Genomic DNA, 24,069 nt, shown 5'->3' with positions numbered 1-24,069 from the left:
CACTTCATGCGAGGCACCTGGAAAAATTGTCAACATGCAACAGACCACAGCATCATATGCGGGGCTCACTTCATAAAGCCTGACAACTTTGAGAACTATTTGCAGTGGGAAATGGGCTTCAAGAAGCAACTTGATCTGAAAAAAGATGCAGTTCCATCTGTTAGAATGCCCAAAACAACACCGTCTCCATTTGTGTCAGCGTCACCAAAGGAGCCAGCCGTGTTCGTCTCCCCTGACAGAAGGCGAAGTGCCGCATCCACTGAGGCCCTCGAAGCCGAGGACCAAGCAGAGCCGAGAAAAAGACCAAGAAAATCGGCAGTTCACAAGTTGACTGTTGCCAGGGTAAGAAATAAGAGAGACTATACTCTAAATTAGGTGTTCCTGTGTTTGTCTCTCAGCCTGCTGGCGGATCCGCATGTGGCGTCACAAATCTGGATCAATCTGGCTCCAGACTCCCTTGGGATTTTTCCAGACGTGTTTTGTTATTTTATTTTTTTCTGCTGTAGACAGATGGCCTTGTGTAAAACTACCCTTCTGGATGAGTGTATAAAGGGACATACTTTCATCTCATCTCATTATCTCTAGCCGCTTTATCCTGTTCTACAGGGTCGCAGGCAAGCTGGAGCCTATCCCAGCTGACTACGGGTGAAAGGCGGGGTACACCCTGGACAAGTCGCCAGGTCATCACAGGGCTGACACATAGACACAGACAACCATTCACACTCACATTCACACCTACGGTCAATTTAGAGTCACCAGTTAACCTAACCTGCATGTCTTTGGACTGTGGGGGAAACCGGAGCACCTGCAGGAAACCCACGCGGACACGAGGAGAACATGCAAACTCCGCACAAAAAGGCCCTCGCCGGCTACGGGGCTCGAACCCGGATGTTCTTGCTGTGAGGCGACAGCGCTAACCGCTACACCACCGTGCCGCCCTCAATGTAATTCTCCTATTTTATATTAAACTTTGGTCAAATATCTGTCACATTTTGCATTTTGCGCAATTTTTTTTTCCCTTGCGCAATACCAGAAGAATTCAGTTGAAATCAAGCCATTTGAGGCGAATTGGTCCGCCTCTGAAAAAACTCGGCGTTTAGATTTCCCGGCAAACATTGATTTTCGTGACATCATCTGCGGGACGCCTCCCTCTGAACCCTACGCCAGCGCTGTTTTGTTTATGAGAAAACGACCTGGCGGTTTTCTGCAAATTTCTTCGACGTTATCGCGTAATTATTAAAATGGTGAACAGATGTATCGTAGGAGGGTGTAGCAACACCAATCTTGATGGGATTAGTACTCATCGTTTCCCAAAAGACCGGACAATGAGGGAGAAATGGGAGCGCTTGGTCTACACAGGCTGTGCACTGAAACCGTGCAAAGCTCGCGCAGCCTGCTGGCGCTTCCGCAGGTGACGTCACGAATCTGGCTTGGGATTTTTCCAGACGCGTTTTGTTATTTTATTTTTTTCTGCTGTAGACAGATGGCCTTGTGCAAAATTACCCTTCTGGATGAGTGTGTAAAGGGACATACTTTCATATTAAAAAAAAAAACAAAAAACGAAATTGGTCCAGAGTATGCACTTTGAGGCAGAAACGAATTAGTGCCACGCCCACTAGTACACTCCTGACAGACAGCACGCGCTCCTTCAGTAATCCGGTGCGGGTTTTGTCACGTGCTCAGAGCGAGTGCGCGTTTGGAAAGGCTTGCGAGTCGGAGCCGGTCAGAGCGAGTTCAGAGAGGAGAAGGGAAAGGGGAGTGTGAGCTGGAGGAGACGACAAACAGGTACACAATCTTCATTCAGATTATTCGGATATGGATCAGCATATATGTGAATGCATGCGCATGCGCGCATATAGTGGAGCGCGCGACGTTTTCGGGTTTGTTAGGAGCGCGTGCGTGTTTGTTTGTTTGTTTGTTTGTTTGTTTTTGTGTTCTGTGAATGAGTGAAAGTAGTGTGTGTGTGTGTGTGTGTGTGTGGGGTGGGTTCGGCTTCAGAGGCATGCTTTTAAGGAGAAGCAAACGCGTGCTTTGTGCATTTATATATCAATACTTTAAACAGATGTTCTGTAATTAAAAAAAAAAAAAAAAGGAGGAAAAAACACCACATCATCCCTGCGCGCATATAGAAGAACATGGTTTACTGCAGTAACCAGAGGCAGGAAAGAAGCACTGCATGTCAATAAGCTGGGCATAAGAAGCTCAATGAATCCCTCTATAACAGCTGCATTGGTGTGACGTCATCCATACATTGATGACGTCGGTGGGATCTGTGAAATGAGCTCGGAGTGATGGTGCTTTGTTTGCCTCGTTCTCATCTTTCAGGCTTTAGAACCTTTTATTAGAACCCGTGCAGTGCAGTCGAGGAGGCATTTCCTGTGGGTGATGGATGTAATACAGCTGGAAATGAAATGCTACACACACACACACACACACACACTGCTGATCTTCTTAACTGTTTGTGCAAAGTGTATGAACCTTGTGCATTCTTGTGACAAAGGCTCATGTGTTTTCGTCTTAACCCACCATGCTGTTACTGAAAACATGTGCAATGATTACACTGACTAAAATCAGACACTCAGAAGTTCATCGAGTAGTGAGAGGATTTGACCATGGTGCAACAGGAGGAATGCTGAAAGTACACTTGGAAAGCGCTGAAAGTTCTATGAAGATCACTTTCACTTGTGAGTAAGCCTTTACTGGAATCGTGGAAATTTAAAACCAGCTTCACATCACGCTTTCCCAGTGTCTTTCGTTCTAATGGCTTTTAGGGCCGAACATTCCCGCCATATTCCACCCATAATGGGCGTAAGTGCAAGCAGAACCACAGGAGGGAAGGTATACGGGTGTCATCCTGTTGCTGCAGCCCACTCTGATCCTCTCTCGTGCTACTTCTAATGATTCGAGAGACATCTCAAATCAGCGAACAACCTTTTCACACCATCCCTCGGTCTGACTGTAACTCATGGTGCTACGTGAGTAGGCTCATGTGAGTCCTGAACTGGCAATCATGAGATCATTGTCAGGTTTTGACTGGTTTCTGTTTGATGGATTGATGAGTCATAGTGTGAGACCCGGTCTTTCAGGATTTTGCATCATTTCATGTCATGGTGTTGGAATAACTTGGCCAGTAAGTGGCCACACGCCTGATTGCCAGGTTGCTGCGGCAGGCTGTAATCAGCGGGGGTTTGAGTGTACAGTTAGACTTTAATTATCACATTGTGTGCCGTTTTATATTGTAGTATTTTTAACACCCTTCTTACATAAGCACTTCTGGTCATCTGTCATAGCTCTTAGTAATGATGTTTGCTTACAGTGGTGTAAATGAAACTCAAGGGGTAGTGTGTAAGCACTTGGACTTTTTTCATTAGTATAACTTTTTTTTTTTACTAGCTTAAAACTATGATCAAGTAAAGTCCCGTTCAAGTAGAAAAGCATCTATCTTGAATAACGTTTGTTTATTAGTTGACCTGTTGTGTCATTTAAAAACTTTATATCTTCATTAGGGGGAAAAACAAGAAATGGGTTAAATTCTCTAAATACAGGCAAATACATGAAGAATAAAATGCACTGTGTCATGCCGTGATAGGAAAATAATCAATGACGAGATGGTGTGATGAAAAAAATAATTAGTTGAAATTGATTATTTTTCCTCTAACAGCACATCTTGGAGTGTTTTCTTCCTCTTGTACCACAGCAAATTGTCAATGATTATAATGTATTTTTTATTAAAGAGTGACAAGTCATATATAGTTGCATTTAATGTTGTTAAATGGTCATTAACACCCACAACTTGTAACGTAGCACCAATAACCTGTTTGTCGTTATATTTGCACTACTTCACCACTACTACCTCTGCCATCTCTCATCGATGCAATTATGTGCAATAATATAGGCCTTAAACTATTTTTATGCATATAAATATAAATATTATTTATGTATATATGTGTGTGTGTGTTATATACATACACACACACACAGAGTCTACCTGTAATGTGCAATTTTTCCGAGCCTATCAATAAGGCAATTTTTTTTTCTATACTTTTTCACGGTAGATAATGCAAATAGCCCTCTTTATTTAATCCTTCGTTTGTCTAATTTTTATTTCAGTTTTATTTGTTATCTGTTTGACTTTTTCTTGCTACTGTAACACATGAATTTCCCCGATGTGGGATGAATAAAGTGAATCTAATCTAATTAAATTAGTCAGTTCCTGTTAGTGGGGCGGCACGGTGGTGTAGTGGTTAGCGCTGTCGCCTCACAGCAAGAAGGTCCGGGTTCGAGCCCCGTGGCCGGCGAGGGCCTTTCTGTGCGGAGTTTGCATGTTCTCCCCGTGTCCGCGTGGGTTTCCTCCGGGTGCTCCGGTTTCCCCCACAGTCCAAAGACATGCAGGTTAGGTTAACTGGTGACTCTAAATTGAGCGTAGGTGTGAATGTGAGTGTGAATGGTTGTCTGTGTCTATGTGTCAGCCCTGTGATGACCTGGCGACTTGTCCAGGGTGTACCCCGCCTTTCGCCCGTAGTCAGCTGGGATAGGCTCCAGCTTGCCTGCGACCCTGTAGGACAGGATAAAGCGGCTAGAGATAATGAGATGAGATGAGTTCCTGTTAGTGTTGTAGTCAAGACCAAATCATGACATGACATTAATGGCATTTAGCAGACGCTCTTATCCAGGGCGATGTACAATGTACCCAGAACAGCCTGGGGAACAGTTGGGGGTTAGGTGCTGTGCTCAAGGGAACTTCAGCCATTCCTGCTGGTCCAGGGAATCAAACTGGCAACCTTTTTGTCACAAAGCTGCTTCTCATCATGGCCAAGACCAAAGTGGATTGAGACCAAGACACTGAGGGGTTGAGATCAAGTCAAGACCGAGACCAAGGCGGGGCAAGACCAGAACCAGATCAGTGTGTGTGAAGTGGGGCGGGGAAAGGGAGGGGTGACAGCTGTTAACAGGAAGTAAATTTTCAAATTAGCAACAAGTCACATTATTAGACGTATTTGAAGCAGGAAATTTTACATCCAATCACAGGAACAATGTTAACAAATAAGTCAGACAATTCACAGGCAATTTAGTGAAATCCCTGCGGTTGTGGTCTTGACCGGTCTTGAAATAAAACTCTGAGACCGATACAAGACCGGGCAAAAATGCAGTCGATTCCGAGACGAGATTGAGACCTTCAAAAAGTGGTCTTGAGCCTGGTCTCGAGTACCACAACACTAATTCCTATCATCATGGAATGAACGTTAATCTAATCTCAAACCCAAACTTTTTATATTTGTTGCTTTTGATACAGATTGAGTTATGTGTGAGACCAACCACAGGAAGTGTTTCTCTTTTGTTTCCTCTTTTCAGCTTTTCTGTTGGTGCAGCTGATCTCCCGCAGGAGCAACGATGCTACCAAGGACCAGGTTAGGGAAGCGCTCTCCTCTAGGAGCCTTGCTGTGCAACTCGTCACCAGAGGGTCCTCTGGACATAGGAGGACACGGAGACGCTGATGGAGCTCCTGTGATATTCGGGATCGGAGCAGGAGCCCATAGTGTCCACAGGGTCAAACTGTACCCGGGACAGCGGGTAAGCAGGAGTGAGGAGTTATAAAGTCTGGGAGTATGACGTTTCATTGATTTTGCTTTCGGTTTGATCGCGGTCTGGTTTTGTGTGTCTCAGGTGTATGTGCATTGTGGTGGACAAGAGCATGCTGGTGTTGTGGAACAGCACAACCACGTGGACAATGAGGTGTCCATATTCCTACAGAAACTCAATCAGCACGTGCACCGGAAACTGGAGGACGTGTGGTTGAGCCCGTCAGGCAGCGTCGCTCACTCTGTGTCATCATCCATTGATGTGCCAAAAAGGTCTGTTATCATGAAGGATTTCTGTTTACTTGAATCTTCTCAGCTTGGTTCTGATCTTCTCTGATCTTCTGTTTAGGAGCGTAGAGAGTGCTGACATGGATGAAATCATGGCTGCTATGGTGCTAACCAGTCTGTCCTGCAGCCCGATGATCCAAAGCCCCATTCATGGAGAACCAACTCCAGGTTAGCTGACCTCCAGATTCTTGGTGTGACTTACTTCACTATGACAAAAAAAAATTTCTTTTTTTTTTTTTTAAATTCATGCTTAACTTGGTTCACAGCCTCAAAAGGGACAGATAGCACTGGCAGCGAAATGTCTGATGGTGGTTACTGGAGCTGTGACCATGGAAACAGCAGTCCTGCACCGTCTCCACCGGACACAGGGGCGGACCGCACCCCTCCTGTTGACGATGGCCTGGACATGGAGATGGATCAAATGTTGTTTGATGAACCTGCACCGAGGAAACGCAAGGTAAATGCTTCCTTCTTGTTTTGCAAGATTTAATATACAGCAGGGGAAAGCTTTTTTTTTGTGAAGCTAAATTGTATTCCTACCTGCTTTATATCATTTAGAACTCGGTGAAGGTGGCGTACAGGTGCCTGTGGCCAAACTGTGGCAAAATCCTCACCACTATTGTAGGCATGAAGCGCCACATTCGCACTCTTCACCTGGGGTAAGTAATAGAGTGAGACAATTTTGCAGATGTTTCCACAACAGGAACCTTTTTAGAAACCTTTCGGAACTCACAAGGAACCAGGACTCGTTTTTGTTCCTGGTCCATGGTTTCGGTTTAGTTCCTGCTCCAGTAGGTACTAGGAACCTGAGCTGATTGGTCAATGGCACACATTACAGTATGGCCAACACTGCAAGAAAACAATCCTTCAAGGGTGCCTTGGATTGTTAAGGGTTCTTAGCTTGGTAAAGAGGTTCTGCATGAAAGCTCATTCGTGTTTGTTGTGTTACTGTACTTTTCTGTTATGATCACATCCTGGAATTGTGGAATTCTTGTTCAAAAATGTCCCCTTTAGTTCCTGAGAAAGTTTGAGAATTTCAGTAGAACCATGTATTTCTTGACAGAATAGTTCAAGGGAGTCTTTTGTTTCTCAAGAAACCCTAGAAACACAGTAGAAACATGTCTTGAGTGACCAGACAACTCTGGGGAATTTTTGGTTCCTCAGAAACCTCAGTAGAACCTCAGTAGAAATATATTGTAAGTGATGGAATAGTTCTGGAAATCTTTGGTTCCTCAAGAAAGCCCAGAACCTGAGTAGAAACACATAAATGAGACAGTATTTCTGGAGGTCTACTTCCTCAGAATGCTCGAGAACTTGAGTAGAAACATGTCTTTGCCGACAAGTTAATTGTTCCAGAAACGTATTTAAACCTTAAAATGGTTTAAATAGAATGTAGCAGAGGGCGGCACGGTGGTGTAGTGGTTAGCGCTGTCGCCTCACAGCAAGAAGGTCCGGGTTCGAGGCCTGTGGCCGGCGAGGGCCTTTCTGTGCGGAGTTTGCATGTTCTCCCCGTGTCCGCGTGGGTTTCCTCCGGGTGCTCCGGTTTCCCCCACAGTCCAAAGACATGCAGGTTAGGTTAACTGGTGACTCTAAATTGACCGTAGGTGTGAATGTGAGTGTGAATGGTTGTCTGTGTCTATGTGTCAGCCCTGTGATGACCTGGCGACTTGTCCAGGGTGTACCCCGCCTTTCACCCGTAGTCAGCTGGGATAGGCTCCAGCTTGCCTGCGACCCTGTAGAACAGGATAAAGCGGCTAGAGATAATGAGATGAGATGAGAATGTAGCAGAACTTTGGCAAAATTGTTTTATTTAATAGGGTGGTTCCAAAACTGTAAAGTTTCTTCAGAAGTTTGTTAGAAATGCGTCATCTACTGAAGTCTCTTGTTCAGAGGCATTTGAAATTCGGAGCTTCCTCTCACGGTGCACTATACTTGTTTTCACTAGCAGACAGAGTGAACAGGAGCGCTGTCAAAGAGAAGAAGACTTCTACTACACGGAGATCTACCAGGATGTGGAGCAATCATCAGCTCCGGCTGGGTGCGGCTCACCTTCCAGTCCAAGCCATCGGAGATCTCCTCCCCTGACTCCAGAGCCTCTCCAGCCCAGTCCGCTCAGCCAGTCGGCCCCCAGTAGCTTCTGGCAGGTCCACTCCGAACACTCATACCAGGTAGATCATATGACACGAGCACCTCGTCCTGAGGGCTTTGTGATGGATTAGGGACAAACACGGGTGTGGCTCATATGTCTCCTAATCCAGTCCTAGGGTCTTTCTGTGACACATGATGCTAACTATGGTAAATGTGAACCATGATACTACCACGATATTGAGGTACTTATGTTTAATGTTACTGTGATACTGGTATCGTCGTGGTGGTTAAAACTTTTCACATAAAATCCATTCTGATTTTGTTCAAAGGATTTAAAAAAAAAAAGAAGAAGCCATTTAAAGGTTCTTCAAGGATTCTACCTGGAATCTTTCTTATAAAGAAACGCTCTGTTGTAATTTTATCAAACTGACTGTGGTTAAACCCGGGGTTTCGCAAGCTTTGGTTTGGCTTTTTGGTTTTGTTTCAGAAACCCAACTAATTTACGTAAGCAGTGTTTCAGCGGAAAGCTGTCAAAGCTCTAACCCTGAATTAGCAGCTGTCATATGACCTGGTGCTCTCGGGTAATGGGCAAGAATCGGCTATGATTAACCTGTAAGGAAGTTGTGTAAAAAAAAAAAAGTGTAAACCGCAGTATTATACAGTTACAGAATGAAATGACAGAATTACGTAAGGAACAGAACACTCAGTGTCATGCTGTTATAGGAAAATAATCGACCGCTCAACGATAACGGCATGTTCCAAGCTAAACCCTTTGTAACTTTATAGTTGTAATTACGTTTCGTTACATTACATTAACGGTATTTAGCAGACGCTCTTATCCAGAGCCACGTACAACATACCCAGAGCAGCCTGGGGAGCAGTTGGTGGTTAGGTGCCTTGCTCAAGGGCACTTCAGCCATTCCTGCTGGTCCAGGGAATCAAACTGGCAACCTTTTGATCCCAGAGCTTCTTCTCTAACCATTAGGCCATGGCTTACGTTTACATTTAATGTCTGTAAAATAATTAAGTTCCTGTTCTCCGTTACATTATAGGAGCTATAAATAGTCGTTCCCTCACCAGCCTTTATTTTTTTTCTCTGTCCTGAAGTTAAGACGAAACAAGTGCAAGCATCTCTGTCCTGAATGTCGGAAAGCTTAGGGACTGTTATTACTGGAGACTCCGTCCATAAACACATTACTGCTTACAGAAAATATCATCATATCGATGATTGATTGATTGCACGTGATTGTTCATACGTTTATGTGGCGCATGTGACATACAAGTCTCTATGTATAAGCTGTTGCTATAGAAACGATAACATATATTAATATAACTTCATATTAATTTCATAAGGATTCTTGGTGTGAGTCTTTTTGTAAGAATCGTAAGTCACAGAGCCTCTCTGGTGCGTGTGTGTTGCTCCAGGCTCTGCCTCCTGTTGGTTTGACTCTGTGTAAAGCCGTGTGTGTGCCTGCCCCGCCTCGCTGGACGCCTCCTGTGACAGCACACCAGAGTAAACAGGTCAGCCTCTTCTCCGCCAGGTTAACCTTTCAGTGAGATGTGTTGAGAAATTCTGCCAGGGGGGTAGAAGTACGTGCTCAGCTCAAGAACTGCGGTTTGCGGTTTTGCTATGTGTTATGACTCAGTATGACTCAGTATGACTTTTGCAGACTGCTGTGCTGACATGTGCCGGAGTGCACGCTGCTGTTTTAGGCAGTAAAGCAGGCCATAGTGTAAAATCTTAAGTCGAAGGAAAGGTTAAAACGGACTGTGTGTTTTTTCCTAAGTAAAATGTTTGTTTTTGCCTTTGGTCTGCTGCCACATTGTTATTGCTATGAAACACTGCCACCTAGTGGACAAATTATAAAATTGCAGCCATTGGATTGATTTTGATTATTTACAGTGGTGCTTGAAATTTGTGAACCCTTTAGAATTTTCTATATTTCTGCATAAATATGACCTAAAAACATCATCAGATTTTCACACAAGTCCTAAAAGTTGATAAAGAGAACCCGGTTAAACAAATGAGACAAAAATATTATACTTGGTCATTTATTTATTGAGGAAAATGATCCAATATTACATATCTGTGAGTGGCAAAAGTATGTGAACCTTTAGGATTAGCAGTTAATTTGAAGGTGAAATTAGAGTCAGGTGTTTTCAATCAATGGGATGACAATCAGGTGTGAGTGGGCACCCTGTTTTATTTAAAGAACAGGGATCTATCAAAGTCTGATCTTCACAACACGTTTGTGGAAGTGTATCATGGCCCGAGCAAATGAGATTTCTGAGGACCTCAGAAAAAGTGTTGTTGATGCTCATCAGGCTGGAAAAGGTTACAAAACCATCTCTAAAGAGTTTGGACTCCACCAATCCACAGTCAGACAGATTGTGTATAAATGGAGGAAATTCAAGACCATCGTTACCCTCCTCAGGAGTGGTTGACCAACAAAGATCGCTCCAAGAGCAAGGCGTGAAATAGTCGGCGAGGTCACAAAGGACTCCAGGGTAACTTCTAAGCAACTGATGGCCTCTCTCACATTGGCTAATGTTCATGAGTCCACCATCAGGAGAACACTGAACAACAATGGAGTGCATGGCAAGGTTGCAAGGAGAAAGCCACTGCTCTCCAAAAAGAACATTGCTGCTCATCTGCAGTTTGCTAAAGATCACGTGGACAAGCCAGAAGGCTATTGGAAAAATGTTTTGTGGATGGATGAGACCAAAATAGAACTTTTTGGTTTAAATGAGAAGCGTTATGTTTGGAGAAAGGAAAACACTGCATTCCAGCATAAGAACCTTATCCCATCTGTGAAACATGGTGGTGGTAGTATCATGGTTTGGGCCTGTTTTGCTGCATCTGGGCCAGGACGGCTTGCCATCATTGACGGAACAACGAATTCTGAATTATACCAGCGAATTCTAAAGGAAAATGTCAGGCCATCCTTAAAAAAAAAAATCCGTTTCCTGTCCACTGGGTGAGCAAAAAAATTTTCAGTCGGGTGGGAGGGATTTATTTATTTATTTATTTATTTTATTTTTTTTATATGGATGGATAAGAAATCACAATGCTGTGTTTGCTTTTTCTTTCAGTACTTTTTTATTACAAAAGCAGACACGTTTAATAAAATGACAGTTTAATCAACTGAAACTTGTACAAAAACTTTAAGCTAGCATTTTAAATGCTGACTGCAACATTTGCAAAACTTTTACAAAGGTACTTAAAAGTCCGTGTGTCGGACATTTTTGTAGTTCTAAATCGAGCGTTAGGCCTAGTTCGGATGAAATTACACTATTAAAATGATCACTGAATGATTTGTTTTTCTGAATCTTTACTATTTTGTTGTTCGCTAGAATACCATTTTGCGATTTCACACTTAAGCAAATGTTTGAAAACTCCGGATCTCCTTCCTTCATGGTGGCTGCCTTTTTTTTGTGCCGCACGGCGCATGCGCAGAGCTGATTCAGTTCAGAGTGCGTGCGCACTCGGCGGAGGCAGTAGTGTGTCGGAGGGAACAGAAGCAGAGATAACGCTTATTTTGTCTCCGGTAAACCAGTCTTCTCTCGTTCAATTACGTGCTGGCATCAAAAGACACCGTTGGTTGTAAATGAAGCCAAACTGAGTGGTTGGAGTGTATTTTCATACACAAATGGAGAAATGTTCGCTGAGTGTGTAATTGTGTAGCCCCACTGCAGACCGTTGTCGTTGTTAATTCATAGCATGCTCAGCTGCGTGAATGTGTCATGCACCGAAAATAAGAGATTTACAAGCCAGGAACGCCTCATGATGCAATACGCAAGAAAAGAAAGAAGATTTACTGCCATTTTATTTTGTATTTGAGTAAAGTGAATAAATGGTCTGTGGAAAATGCATTTAATCCTGGGAACTGCGTGCACAGAGTTTATTTTGTGCTCCTTATTTGTCATGGTTGGCTAGTATGAGCCTTAGTGGAAAGCCCTGGGAATGCATAAATGTCAAGTTCGATTTTAGATTTACGAACCCGAAAAAAAATGTAGAAAAACCGGCGTTAAAAAAAAAAAATTCAGCCGCACAAACGGCACTCACCCGGCCGGTGGACCGGAAACAGAACATTTTTTAATAATGGCCTCAGGACATTTGTCCATGAACTGAATCTCAAGAGAAGGTGGATCATGCAGCAAGACAACGACCCGAAGCACACAAGTCGTTCTACCAAAGAATGCTTAAAGAAGAATAAAGTTAACAACAGTTTCTGTAAAGTATTATGGCTTTCTTCTTTACCTTTCAAACATTGAGTGCCTCAAAGTAACAAGATTGAATGGGTCTGATTTTGTTAAATTATTTGTTTACCACCAAACCTCAAGTCATGAAAATGCTCAGAGTATCATAATATCTTTTTGGCCTGATATTTTTATATGGTGCATATAACTCTTGGTGTGAATACTGTACTGTAAAGCCGTGGTATAATGATGACGATATGTACTGAGTTTGTGTTTCTGTTCATCTCCAGGCCGCTCCGTTCCGTCGTCGGTCAGTCAGCGTAGGAGAACAGTGGCTCCAGAACCACAGCGCCCCCTCCAGGCCTCCACACCATGCCAGCGTTTCGCCTCCAAGAAGCCACTGCGCCACACGGTGCGTCTGGTTCATCCTCACCCTTTTGTTACCTCCGCCAAGGAGGTTATGTTTTCGGTAGCATTTGTTTGTTTGTTGGTTTGTCTGTTAGCAACATTACGGAAAAAGTAATGAACGGATTGCTCTGAAATTTTTTCCAGAGGTGTGACTGGGCACAAGTAACAATCCATTAAATTTTGGTGGTGATCCGGATCACCTTCTGGATCCCAGATTTTTTTAAAGGATTCTTGGCGGAGGTCTGCGCTCTCCGAGTGCTTTTCTCGTTTTTGTTTGATGTCAGCATCGAGTTGAGACCATTAGAATTAAATTGTTTTCAATACTGTATTGATATATTATTCGATTTATAGGCATTTCAGCAGAGTTTTATTCTGGTGTCATTTTAAAAACTTATCTCACACACTGGATAATAAGGCTCTAGATTTTGTGACGTTAGATATTCCGTAAAGCTCTAATCACATTTTATTATCATGATGCCCCTGGCGAAAAAAAATGTACTTTATTGTATTTAAAGTATATTCATATTTTCAATAGTATATCGAAAATGTACTTGCACAAATTGTACTTTTTGTAAATATATAAAAAGTATACTAACATCATGCTTTCATGCTAACAGTTTTAACACACTTTAAAATAATTATACTGTATTACACTTTATAGAAATATATTATACTAAAATATACTTTAAGTGAAAGTTATGTGTAATTTCTAAAGTGTACTAATTTTTAAGGTACTTAGAATTAGGGTTGCAAAATTCCAGGAATTTTCAAAGTTGGAAACTTTCCATGGGAATTAACAGGAATTATTGGGAATAAACTGGGAATTATCAAAAGTTGAAGGTTGGGAACATAAATATAGTTGGTAGAAAAAAATATTGTAGCATAATCTTGGCTAAAACTATCAGATTTGATGTGAGTACAGTTGAGTATAATTTGCTATTCCTCAATCACAGGGACATAGCACACTACTTCCTGTAGAGCTATTGAGGCCACACCCCCTACATGCATTGTGCATTCCTCCATCACATGCACAATGATTTCTAGAATTCTGAACTACTAAAGCAACTTTTTTGAGCCCACAACACAGATACAGACTATTGAAGCACTTGAGCCAAAGGACTACATACAGTCAAGTACGTTTTGATGATGATGATGATGATGATGATGATGATGATATGAGGTAGATGATATTTGATCTACGGTGTTAAAGTTTAACTATCAAAATCTATTGCTTACTGGTAAACCAGATATGCTAAATGTAAGCTAGCTAGCACCATTTAATTAAAGAAGTTAGCTTATCATGGTGCTAGCTACTGCAAAATGTGATGCTGTTTCTTCTGGCTCCTGCTAGACGGTTTTATGTAACGACACAAGATTTCATCAATTTTAAATGTTTTGAAGACCCTTCCATTAGTTCAGCTTGCTATCTACATATTTGCATTTTTTGTCATCTTATTTAACAGAAAAATGCCACATACGCCATCCAGTGTGTGGAAGCAAAATTCCCAAAATTCCCTAACTAAAGTTTCCATGGAAAGTTTCTGGAAATTTGCCGGAAATATACCGGAAATTTTCTGCCCCTTTGCAACCCTACTTATAATACAAAGTACTAATTAAGCATATATTAGTACATATAAAGTCATATACTTAAAGTATACAAAATATAATTTAAGTTGTTCCACTTTAGCACATAAAAGTACACTAAATACACTTCAAGTTGCACTTTTCTACAATTTAATTACAATTAAAATATATTTAGTACAAAATTAGTTGTTCCAAAATAGCATGCCTCAAGTTAACTAATCATAAACACACTTGAAGTATACTGATGATTAGTGTGGCTTCAAGTACACAAGTATGCTAAATTTTAGTACACTTAGCACATTTATTTTTCACCAGGGGCACTTAAGACATTTATAATAAGGAAGGAAGCAAGAAACTTAGAATGTCTGGAAAAGTTTAAAAGGCTTGTGAAAAGGTGGTGTTTTGTTTTAAATAGTTTTTATGTTTTATCACTGCAAACTTTGCTGCAAATTTGTTCTGAAATTAATTTGAAAGTAATAATAATAACAATGAGACTGGCATTGATGGCGTAGCTCACACCAGCCCCGTCTAGTCCAGAAGGGGCGATCTAAAGTGGGCCACCTTGCGCAGTTCTACTCTCGACCAGTCCAGCTTAAATATTTTAGAGTAGAACTGTGCAAGGTGGCCCACTTTGGATCGTTCCTTCTGGATTAGACGGGGCCGGAGTGGGTAGAAGTTATATGCACCCTAGGTCCCCCTACCTTCATGCCAGAAAGAATCAAAATCGGTGAAGAATTGCCGGAGAAGAAGCGATTTGTGTGGAAACTGCCCGTTAGGGCTTAATTACTCCATATCTCCGTTATTAATTGCAATTATGCAAATTTGGGAAGAAGCTATATGTACCCCAGGCAGACCTACCTTCCTGCCAAAAAGAATAAAAATCAGTGAAGAATTGAGAGAGAGAAGAAGCAGTTTTCCTGAAGTGTGGATGACGATGGACAACACATGATGGCATAAGCTCATCGCCTTTCGGCTGGATGAGCTAATAATAATGTATTAAGATAACGTAAAACTGTTATGTAAAAATTTATTAATAATAAATCGCAGGAAGATGAAATTAAATAAGCGTGAGATAAAATGACAAATGCCAAGACAAAGTGCTTTTAATTAAACGTAAAATGAGAAATTATTTCCTTTTTTTTTTTGCTTTGGAGACATTAATTCACCAATATTCACTAAGGCTGATTAATTTTTTGTATAAATACACAGATTATTATTTCAAAAAAGTTTAAAAATCGTATAAAAAAATGTATTTCCAACTTCAAAAGCGGCATGCAAATGTAATAATGGCACGGTGCAGACTTCTGTCACTTATCTGCGCCGAGTCACGTAAAATACTTTGTTTTGAAATGGATAAAATAAATCACAATTCCACCTTACCTTTGAATAGTTTCAGACCAAACTTCGTGGCATCCTTAGTGCTTTTAGTAATAGCATTTTCGTTCATAATTTGTAATTCTTCCTCACTTACGGTGATGAAGTGATTGGCTGTCATTTTGCCGAGTCGCTCGAGGTGATTATCAAGAAACAGCCTGAACTTTTTCGACCAATCAGCGCATGCGATTTCCTATAATCACCTGTGTATTTATACTAACGAGTTATCAGGTGCTTCACAAAGTAACGAGGTCTTGTAACAATATATGTAAGAACCAGGGCTGAATATAAATGTGAAAACCAAGATTAAGAAATACAATATCTGTAAGATACACAAAAAAAACTTGAGAACAGATGCAGTAATGCTGATACAAACACACATAATGATGAGAATAGTAATAATAATAATATTTGTAGTAATGCTTATAAGAACATCAACATAATCTCCATTGTCATTTGGTTTGAGTGTCAGCTTTTTGCATTGTCTGTAATGTTGTTGTATTACTGAGTCGTTAAAGTTCTCTTGTTCATTTTGACGACAGGAGGGTTCGAGGCGAGGCTAAAAAGTGCCGGAAGGTGTACGGTATCGAGCACCGGGATCAGTGGTGTACAGCCTGCCGCTGGAAAAAAGCCTGCCAGAGATTTTTGGACTGAAAGCTGGTGCTGAGCTGAACAACATACAAACCAGAGACTGAGGGGGAAAAGAACAGGTGGATCAGTTACGGTGGAGGGAAACCAGACAAACAAACCTTTTTTTTTTTTTTTTAAATTTCTGTTCATTTTGTCTGAGACGCTTGACTGTTTGGGGCATCGTCTCTCATCGGTGCTGATTTAACTCTGGGTTGACGTACACCACACCCAGTCTCTCTCCAGAAGTCTTCCTGAGCTCGTCGAGGTCGTTTCGGGCTCCACTCTGTGCCGATTTCTTTCTTCAATACACAACCGCCGTGTTTTTTGTGAAGGCGCTGATCTCTGATTAATCAAGGATCTTGGCACTCCATATGGTGCTGATTGTTTACCGTGAGATTCGCAGTCATTCCAGAAAACCCAATCCTCTTTCTGTTTTAATGTTTTTTATTTTTTATTTTTCTGCACTTCAAAAGACGCCTCATCTCTACAGAAAGACGCTGTTTTTTTTTTCTTTTTTCAGGGGAGGAAGTGAACGGCAGCTTGACGGTGAAAGTCATTTGTATGGACGTGCTTTAAAAGCATACACGCCTTTATGTTTATGTATGCCATGTATACCAGCTAACGTGCTGTTTTGTGTTTTATAACGACAAACAGATAGTGTTTTGTATTGAGAAGTGTAATAACTGTAACATCAGTTTCTACATCTCATGTCTTGCGTGCGAAAGACATTTTCGTTTCAGTTGCAGAAGATGAATTTGTCTAACATGAAACTGGCAGAGAAATTTGATCACAGATTTGATTTCAGAAAATGTGACCAGTCTTTGTATTGGGAATCGGTGATGATTATTTTTGGAACATTTAATTCTTATTGTACACTTAATATATATATATATTTTTTTGTTCCAAATGAAATCCTTTTCTGTTTTCCTGTTTTTAATTGTACTTCTGATCACGCCCTTATCATCACTCAGCTGCACTACTTATGACTTATTTTATATAAGAACTTATTATTAAAACCCAAACAAAAGGAAAACTCTTTCAAAATGAGGATTAATTTGTGTCGCACTTCTGCAGAACAAAAATAAACCCATGAACAAAAAAAAAAAAAAAAAAGAGTTTCGTGGAAACTTAATGTTTTTGGGTCCAAGCATTTATTATATTTTGAATTGCTGTTATGTTGGTGCAATTCAAAAAAAATTTTGCAATGTTAATGAGACCTTCAGATAACGAAACTGAAATTGGAAAAGTACATTCAAGGAGGTTCATCATCAGGAAAATTTGTCACTAAAGTGTGAACTAATCTTCATACGAATCCAACAGTTACAACATGTACAGTATTTTGCATGAAATGACTCTGGAGTTTTACATTTTGACATTTTCTGAAATTTGTTATTTTCATGTTTTAATACACTTTCTATGTAAGCCAGCGTGTCTTTTACTTCTTTTGTTCTCACACGCAGAAAAGCACGTGTATATACACACGTATAATAAATATAATATATTACGATGATGGATTCTTAAAAAAAAAAAAAAAGTCTAAGGTCTGTGATGTTGCTTGTAAACATGTACGAGAGCTCATTTCTTGGATGTGTCCTAATAACGTGGAACTTATTTCCTGTAGATACGTACGTCAAGTTTTTCTTTTTTTTTCTTCTTTCTTTTCCTTTTTTTTGTTTCTTTGTGCCCATCACTCAGACGGAACTCAAAAAGGTGTCAAATATAAATATTGAATAATTTGTACTTTGTAAATCCTAGAATTAAAGACCTGATTGTATTTCGAGGAGGTGGGGTTATTTAAAAAAAGCTGTATAACAAAATGATCACAAATTCACTCAAGGATATGAAGTTTAGCAGGGGAAAATGTGTGTACTTTTTTATTTTTTATTTTTTTAATTTTGTTTGATGATAAACATGCTCCGGTGAGATTTTGCACATTTGTGTTTTACCTTTAATGCTTTAAATATTTTGCAATAATCTCTCTTGATGTACATGACAAAAATAAGTAGAATACAGTTAGTATTTAAAAGATGTGTTGGGACCTGAGGAGAGCCTGGAGGAAAGGAGCCTGGGAAAGAAAAAGCAAGTTATGCATGGTTGCCATCAGAGACAAACCTGTAGCAGACCTGTGACACAAAAGGTTTTTCAGTCACATTGGCAGTGTAATTCACAGCATGTAGTCAGGGAAAAGATCTTAGTTTAAATGAAAGGCCGGTGTCTAAGGCCCTGTCCACACGGCAACGGATTCAGGTGAATCTGATAAAATTGTTTATCGTTTCGGCCTGGCATCCACACGGCACCGGCGTTTTGGGTGCCCCAAAACGAAATCTTTTGAGAACGGGTTCCAGAGTGAAAAAATCTGGCAACAGCGCCGTTGCGAAGTCGTCTGGATGAGTAGAACGGATTTGTTTACGATGACGTCACAACCACATGACTGTCAGTGCTTCACACCGGGTAGAAGTGTAACGAACTCGATGCGAGTTGTCAACAAATCCTATAACTTGGTTCATGAAACGCGCTTACAAAATATTTTCACTGTGAATATTTATTGTGTAATGGTGCAAAGTGAGAGAGAGAGAATAGCCCTTAGGGCAGAGTCTTTAGTCCAAACACTGCAGAAGCAGTACCAAACCGCGCACCGCCCGTGCGCTTTCCAAAAACAAAAACAATCCCGCCAGCAAAAATAGGAAAAAAAAAAAAGGAGCGATCTCACCTCTTCAGATGTTGGTTTAAGTCCGACAATACATTCCTCAAAAAGGGCGTAGAAGAACAAAGTAATCCATCAACGTGTAGCATTCAATTTATTCTGGACCATTAAAGAATTGTGGAGGATATCAGAATGTTGGCGTACCGGCTTCCATCTACCCCCATTCATTCCTCTTTCCGTGTCTTTCGTTTTACGCTACTGATTAATAATCAAAACTTTATGTGGCTAATGCTACAGAAGAAGGGGTTTATGCACATGCGTCTACTTCTATTGTTCTGGTGTCTCCGATGGGACCGTCTTACAGCGCACGTAGTGGTGTGGTATGTGTATTGCATCGTTTTCAGCAAGCGTTGCGTTGCCATATGAACCTGAAATTTTACTGATCCGTTGCCCATGTGGACACGATATTTAAAAAAAAATCTCGTTGCCGTTGTCGTGTGGATGTAGCCTAAGACCATCATCAACAAGAGGACCAAGCTCCAAGTCACTGATTCCACCCACACTTAGACAACTGTGTGTATTTAAGATGCAAGCTGTATCTTAAATACACACAGTTGTGTCCTGAATAGCTCTTTTATTCAGTCTTTTACCTTATTTACCTAATGTGGAAATCCCGCTCTGGTCATTGGTACGCGAGTCTCGCTCCTCCACAAAATCATGGCGTGCCGATCGCCATTGATGGAGAATTCGCGCTCTGCAAGGCTTACAGTTAGCTCGACGAACCCGGAACAACATAGGAATGGTGTAAATTTCGCATCAATTACAAGAAATACATGCTAATTCTCGCTAATTTCTGTGTTTTTAAAAAGAAAATCAAGACATTGGGTTTTATGCAGCCAAGTTTACGAGAAATAAAATGTAGCACGCATGCGCCAGCTCGCGTGCAGCCTGCGACGAATGCTCCTGATCCTTTTTCTCTATTTTTCCTACTTGTCTTATCTTTGTTTTGGTTTTTTTTGCTATTTTTCTCCGTTACCATAACACTGTAATCGAGCCACTATGAGGGTTGCAAGAGTTTTGGTATTTTTACTCACAGTCGCAAAACTTTTTTTCAGCGCAGCGATGCAACAACTCCACGCTGCCCGCATTGTTTACACCAGGGATCAGCTGATCGAACTGAAGCTGGCTGCTCTAGCTACAAGACCGGAAGAGATCCCTGCGGTAATTTGGCGGAAAAAACACAGACGATGCAGAGGAAATAAGAAGCTATGGAGAAAGAGGGTGGCTTTTAGACAACGGAAGCTTATTGAAAAATCTTATAAGCCGTGCCTCCCCTCTATCATCATGGGGAACGTGAGGTCCCTTGGGAATAAAGTGGACGAGCTGACGGCACTGGCCCAGAGTCAGACGGAGTATCGGGAGTGCAGTTTAATGTGCTTTGTGGAGACATGGCTGCACCGGGATGTTCCCGACGACAACGCTACAATCAAGGGCTTCCACACAGTGCCTGCAGACAGAGACTGCGCCAGGAGTGGTAAGCGCAAAGGTGGAGGGCTTGCCATTCTTGTGAACAACCGGTGGTGTAACCCAGCTCACATCACCGTGAAGGAGCGCATCTGCAGCCCGGATGTTGAACTGTGTGCTGTTGGACTTCGTCCATATTATCTGCCCAGGGAGTTTTCTAATGTTATCATGGTGGCTGTTTATGTTCCCCCCCCTGCAAACCGGAACACTGCTTGTGACACTATTCACTCTGCAATAGCCCAGCTACAGACTCAACACCCGAGTGCATTCATTGCTATCTCAGGTGACTTTAATCATGTTAATTTGGACAAAACACTTTCCACTTTCACCCAATTTGTGAACTGTCCTACCAGAGAGGGAAGAACAATAGACCTGCTGTATGCTAATGTTAAAGAGGCTTACAGCTCTTCCCCCCCTCCCCCCACTGGGCAGGTCAGACCACAACCTGATTTACCGCTCCCCCTGCTATGTGCCTCTGGTGAAGAGACTGCCCACCACATCAAAGATAGTGAGGAGATGGACAGACGAGGCCAACGAGACACTGCAGGGATGCTTCGAGGTGACAGACTGGCAGACGCTGTGTGAGCCCCATGGAGATGACATTGATGGGCTCACAGAGTACATCACGGGATACATCAACTTCTGTGTGGACAGCATTGTCTCAGCTAGGACCGTCAGCTGTTACCCCAACAACAAGCCGTGGGTAACGAAGGACATCAAAGCCCTCTTAAATGAGAAGAAGAGGGCTTTCAGAGCCGGCAACAAGGAGGAGGTGCGAGGAGTACAGCGTGAACTGAGAGCAACGATCAGGGAGGCCAAGGAAAAGTACAGGAGGAAGTTGGACTGGAAACTCCAACAGAACGACATGAGAGAGGTGTGGAGTGGAATGAAGACCATCACTGGTTACAAGCCAACCAACAGTGAAGGAGTGGATGGCAATGTGGAAAGGGCGAATGAGCTGAATCTTTACTTCAACAGATTCGATGGCATGATTCCAACCCACCACCACCACTCTTCTGTGGGATGGCTACAACCACACATTTCACATTCTCTCCCCTCCCCTTCCTCTTCTTGCCCAACCTCATCCCCATTTCAGGACCTCGCTCGCACCTCCTCAACAGACCCCCTGGCTGAGCAACCCCCCCCCCAAGAAGCACCTTCATCCCTCCCCCACCTGTCACCTCCACACCGATCATCAGCGAGGAGCAAGTGAGAAGGCAGCTGAAGAGACTCCATGCAGGAAAATCAGCAGGCCTGGATGGTGTTAGCCCCAGGGCCCTGAAGACCTGTGCCCTCCAGCTAAGTGTGCCCTCCAGCTAAGACTTCAGCATGTCTTCAACATGAGCCTGGGTCTTCAGAGGGTCCCTGTGCTGTGGAAGACGTCATGCCTCGTCCCTGTACCAAAGAAGCCATGTCCCAGTGGCCTCAAAGACTACAGGCCTGTGGCATTGATGGCACACATCATGAAGACCCTTGAGAAATTCATCCTGGAGCAGATCCGGCCTGTGGTCCAACCACTTCTTGACCCCCTTCAGTTCGCCTACCAGCCCCGTCTTGGAGTAGAGGACACAATCATCTACCTGCTCAACAAAGTCTATGGCCACCTGGACAAGCCAGCCAGCCAGCACTGTGACGATCATGTTTTTTTATTTCTCCAGTGCTTTTGACACCATCCAGCTGGCTCTGCTGGGTGAGAAGTCGACAGTGATGCAGGTGGATGCCCCACTGGTGTCCTGGATTGTGGATTATTTGACTGGCAGACCACAGTACGTGCACTTGCAGTGCTATGTGTCTTCAGAGGGTGATCAGCAACACCAGGGCTCCGCAAGGGACTGTCCTTTCTCCTTTCCTTTTCACTCTCTACACCACTGATTTCAACTACTGCACAGAGACCTGCCACCTCCAGAAATTTTCTGATGACTCTGCAGTGGTTGGACGTATTACTGGTGGTGATGAGATTGAGTACAGGACGGTGGTGGACAACTTTGTCACGTGGAGCAGGAAGAATCACCTACAGCTCAACGTGACGAAGACAAAAGAATTAGTGGTTGATCTGAAGAGAATCAGGGCTCCAGTGAACCCTGTTAACATCCAAGGGGTCAGTGTGGACGTGGTGGAGGAATACAAGTACCTGGGGGTGTACTTGGATAATAAACTGGACTGGTCCAAAAATGTGGACACGGTATACAAAAAGAGCCAGAGCCGTTTCTATTTTCTGAGACGGCTGAGGTCCTTCAACATCTGCCGAATGATGCTGCAGATGTTCTATGAGTCTGTGGTGGCCAGTGCCATCCTGTATGCTGTCATCTGCTGGGACAACGGCTTGAAGGTGAAGGACACTAACAGACTCGATAAGATCGTCAGGAAGGCCAGCCATGTTGTAGGCGTGGAACTGGACTCTCTGACAGTGGTGTTGGAGAAGAGGACACTGTCCAAAATAAAAACAATCTTAGACTGTCCTTCCCACCCTCTAGACGAGGAGCTGATCAGCCACAGGAGCACGCTCAGTAAACGGCTGATTCTTCCACACTGCACAACTGAGAGACACAGGAAATCATTCCTACCTGCTGCAGTCAGGCTGGACAATGCCACTGTATAACTGTGGTCCACTGTCTTACCGTGTATACTGTATCCTTAACTCAGGTGCAATATATGTATATAGGAGTCATTGTATATAAAATCACTTCATTTTGCGTTTACTTAAGTTATTGAACTTGTTTAAATTGATTTTATTTTATTTATTCTTTTTTCAGATGATTTTATCTTCTATTTTTAGACATAGGGCGGCACGGTGGTGTAGTGGTTAGCGCTGTCGCCTCACAGCAAGAAGGTCCGGGTTCGAGCCCCGTGGCCGGCGAGGGCCTTTCTGTGCGGAGTTTGCATGTTCTCCCCGTGTCCGCGTGGGTTTCCTCTGGGTGCTCCGGTTTCCCCCACAGTCCAAAGACATGCAGGTTAGGTTAACTGGTGACTCTAAATTGACTGTAGGTGTGAATGTGAGTGTGAATGGTTGTCTGTGTCTATGTGTCAGCCCTGTGATGACCTGGCGACTTGTCCAGGGTGTACCCCGCCTTTCGCCCGTAGTCAGCTGGGATAGGCTCCAGCTTGCCTGCGACCCTGTAGAACAGGATAAAGCGGCTACAGATAATGAGATGAGATGAGATGATATTTTTAGACATGTTTACTACTTCTCTGATTCAGGAGCTTGGTAGCAAATTTAAATTTAGTGTAGTGGTTAGCGCTGTCGCCTCACAGCAAGAAGATCTGGGTTCGAGCCCCGTGGCCAGCGAGGGCCTTTCTGTGCGGAGTTTGCATGTTCTCCCCGTGTCCGCGTGGGTTTCCTCTGGGTGCTCTGCTTTCCCCCACAGTCCAAAGACATGCAGGTTAGGTTAACTGGTGACTCTAAATTGACTGTGAGTGTGAATGGTTGTCTGTGTCTATGTGTCAGCCCTGTGATGACCTGGCGACTTGTCCAGGGTGTACCCCGCCTTTTGGATAGGCTCCAGCTTGCCTGCGACCCTCTAGGATAGGATAAAGTGGCTAGAGATGATTCTGAAGTTTATTTAATCAACATTTCGGTTTTTCACTTTTGGTAGCATATTTTGGGCGCTTAACCTTAATTTGGGCGCCTTTTTAATTTGGGCGCCTACAATGTTATCCGTCACAGGTTTCATGTAATTGAAAGGCCTGGAAGTGCCCTTGAACAAGGTGCCTAACCCCTAACTACTTCCCAGGCGCCGTAGCGTATCTGCC

The 24,069-nt window shown here is 42.7% G+C and overlaps 1 protein-coding gene across 3 annotated transcripts; it reads left to right on the top strand.

Annotated features, from left to right (window-relative positions):
* The first annotated feature begins 1,679 nt into the window (after positions 1-1,679).
* On the top strand, positions 1,680-17,573 carry znf395a (zinc finger protein 395a). Of its 3 annotated transcripts, none has more exons than XM_060933746.1 (10): positions 1,680-1,785; positions 5,353-5,571; positions 5,665-5,852; positions 5,929-6,035; positions 6,134-6,324; positions 6,426-6,526; positions 7,816-8,035; positions 9,381-9,476; positions 12,446-12,567; positions 16,064-17,573. In XM_060933746.1, exons 2-10 carry the CDS (start codon positions 5,392-5,394, stop codon positions 16,173-16,175), a joined length of 1,317 nt encoding a protein of 438 aa, XP_060789729.1. In that variant the 5' UTR covers positions 1,680-1,785; positions 5,353-5,391; the 3' UTR covers positions 16,176-17,573. The 3 variants fall into 3 exon arrangements, with proteins under 3 accessions (XP_060789729.1, XP_060789727.1, XP_060789728.1); XM_060933744.1 differs by having other exon boundaries at positions 7,813-8,035; XM_060933745.1 differs by lacking the exon at positions 1,680-1,785 and adding an exon at positions 1,809-2,684 and having other exon boundaries at positions 7,813-8,035.
* Positions 17,574-24,069: the final 6,496 nt, after the last annotated feature.

This window comes from Neoarius graeffei, chromosome 11 (genome assembly GCF_027579695.1).
Source record: "Neoarius graeffei isolate fNeoGra1 chromosome 11, fNeoGra1.pri, whole genome shotgun sequence".
Lineage (NCBI taxonomy): Eukaryota > Metazoa > Chordata > Actinopteri > Siluriformes > Ariidae > Neoarius > Neoarius graeffei.
The sequence above is the reverse complement of the archived record's forward strand: the minus strand, read 5'-3'. Positions and strand labels throughout refer to the sequence as shown.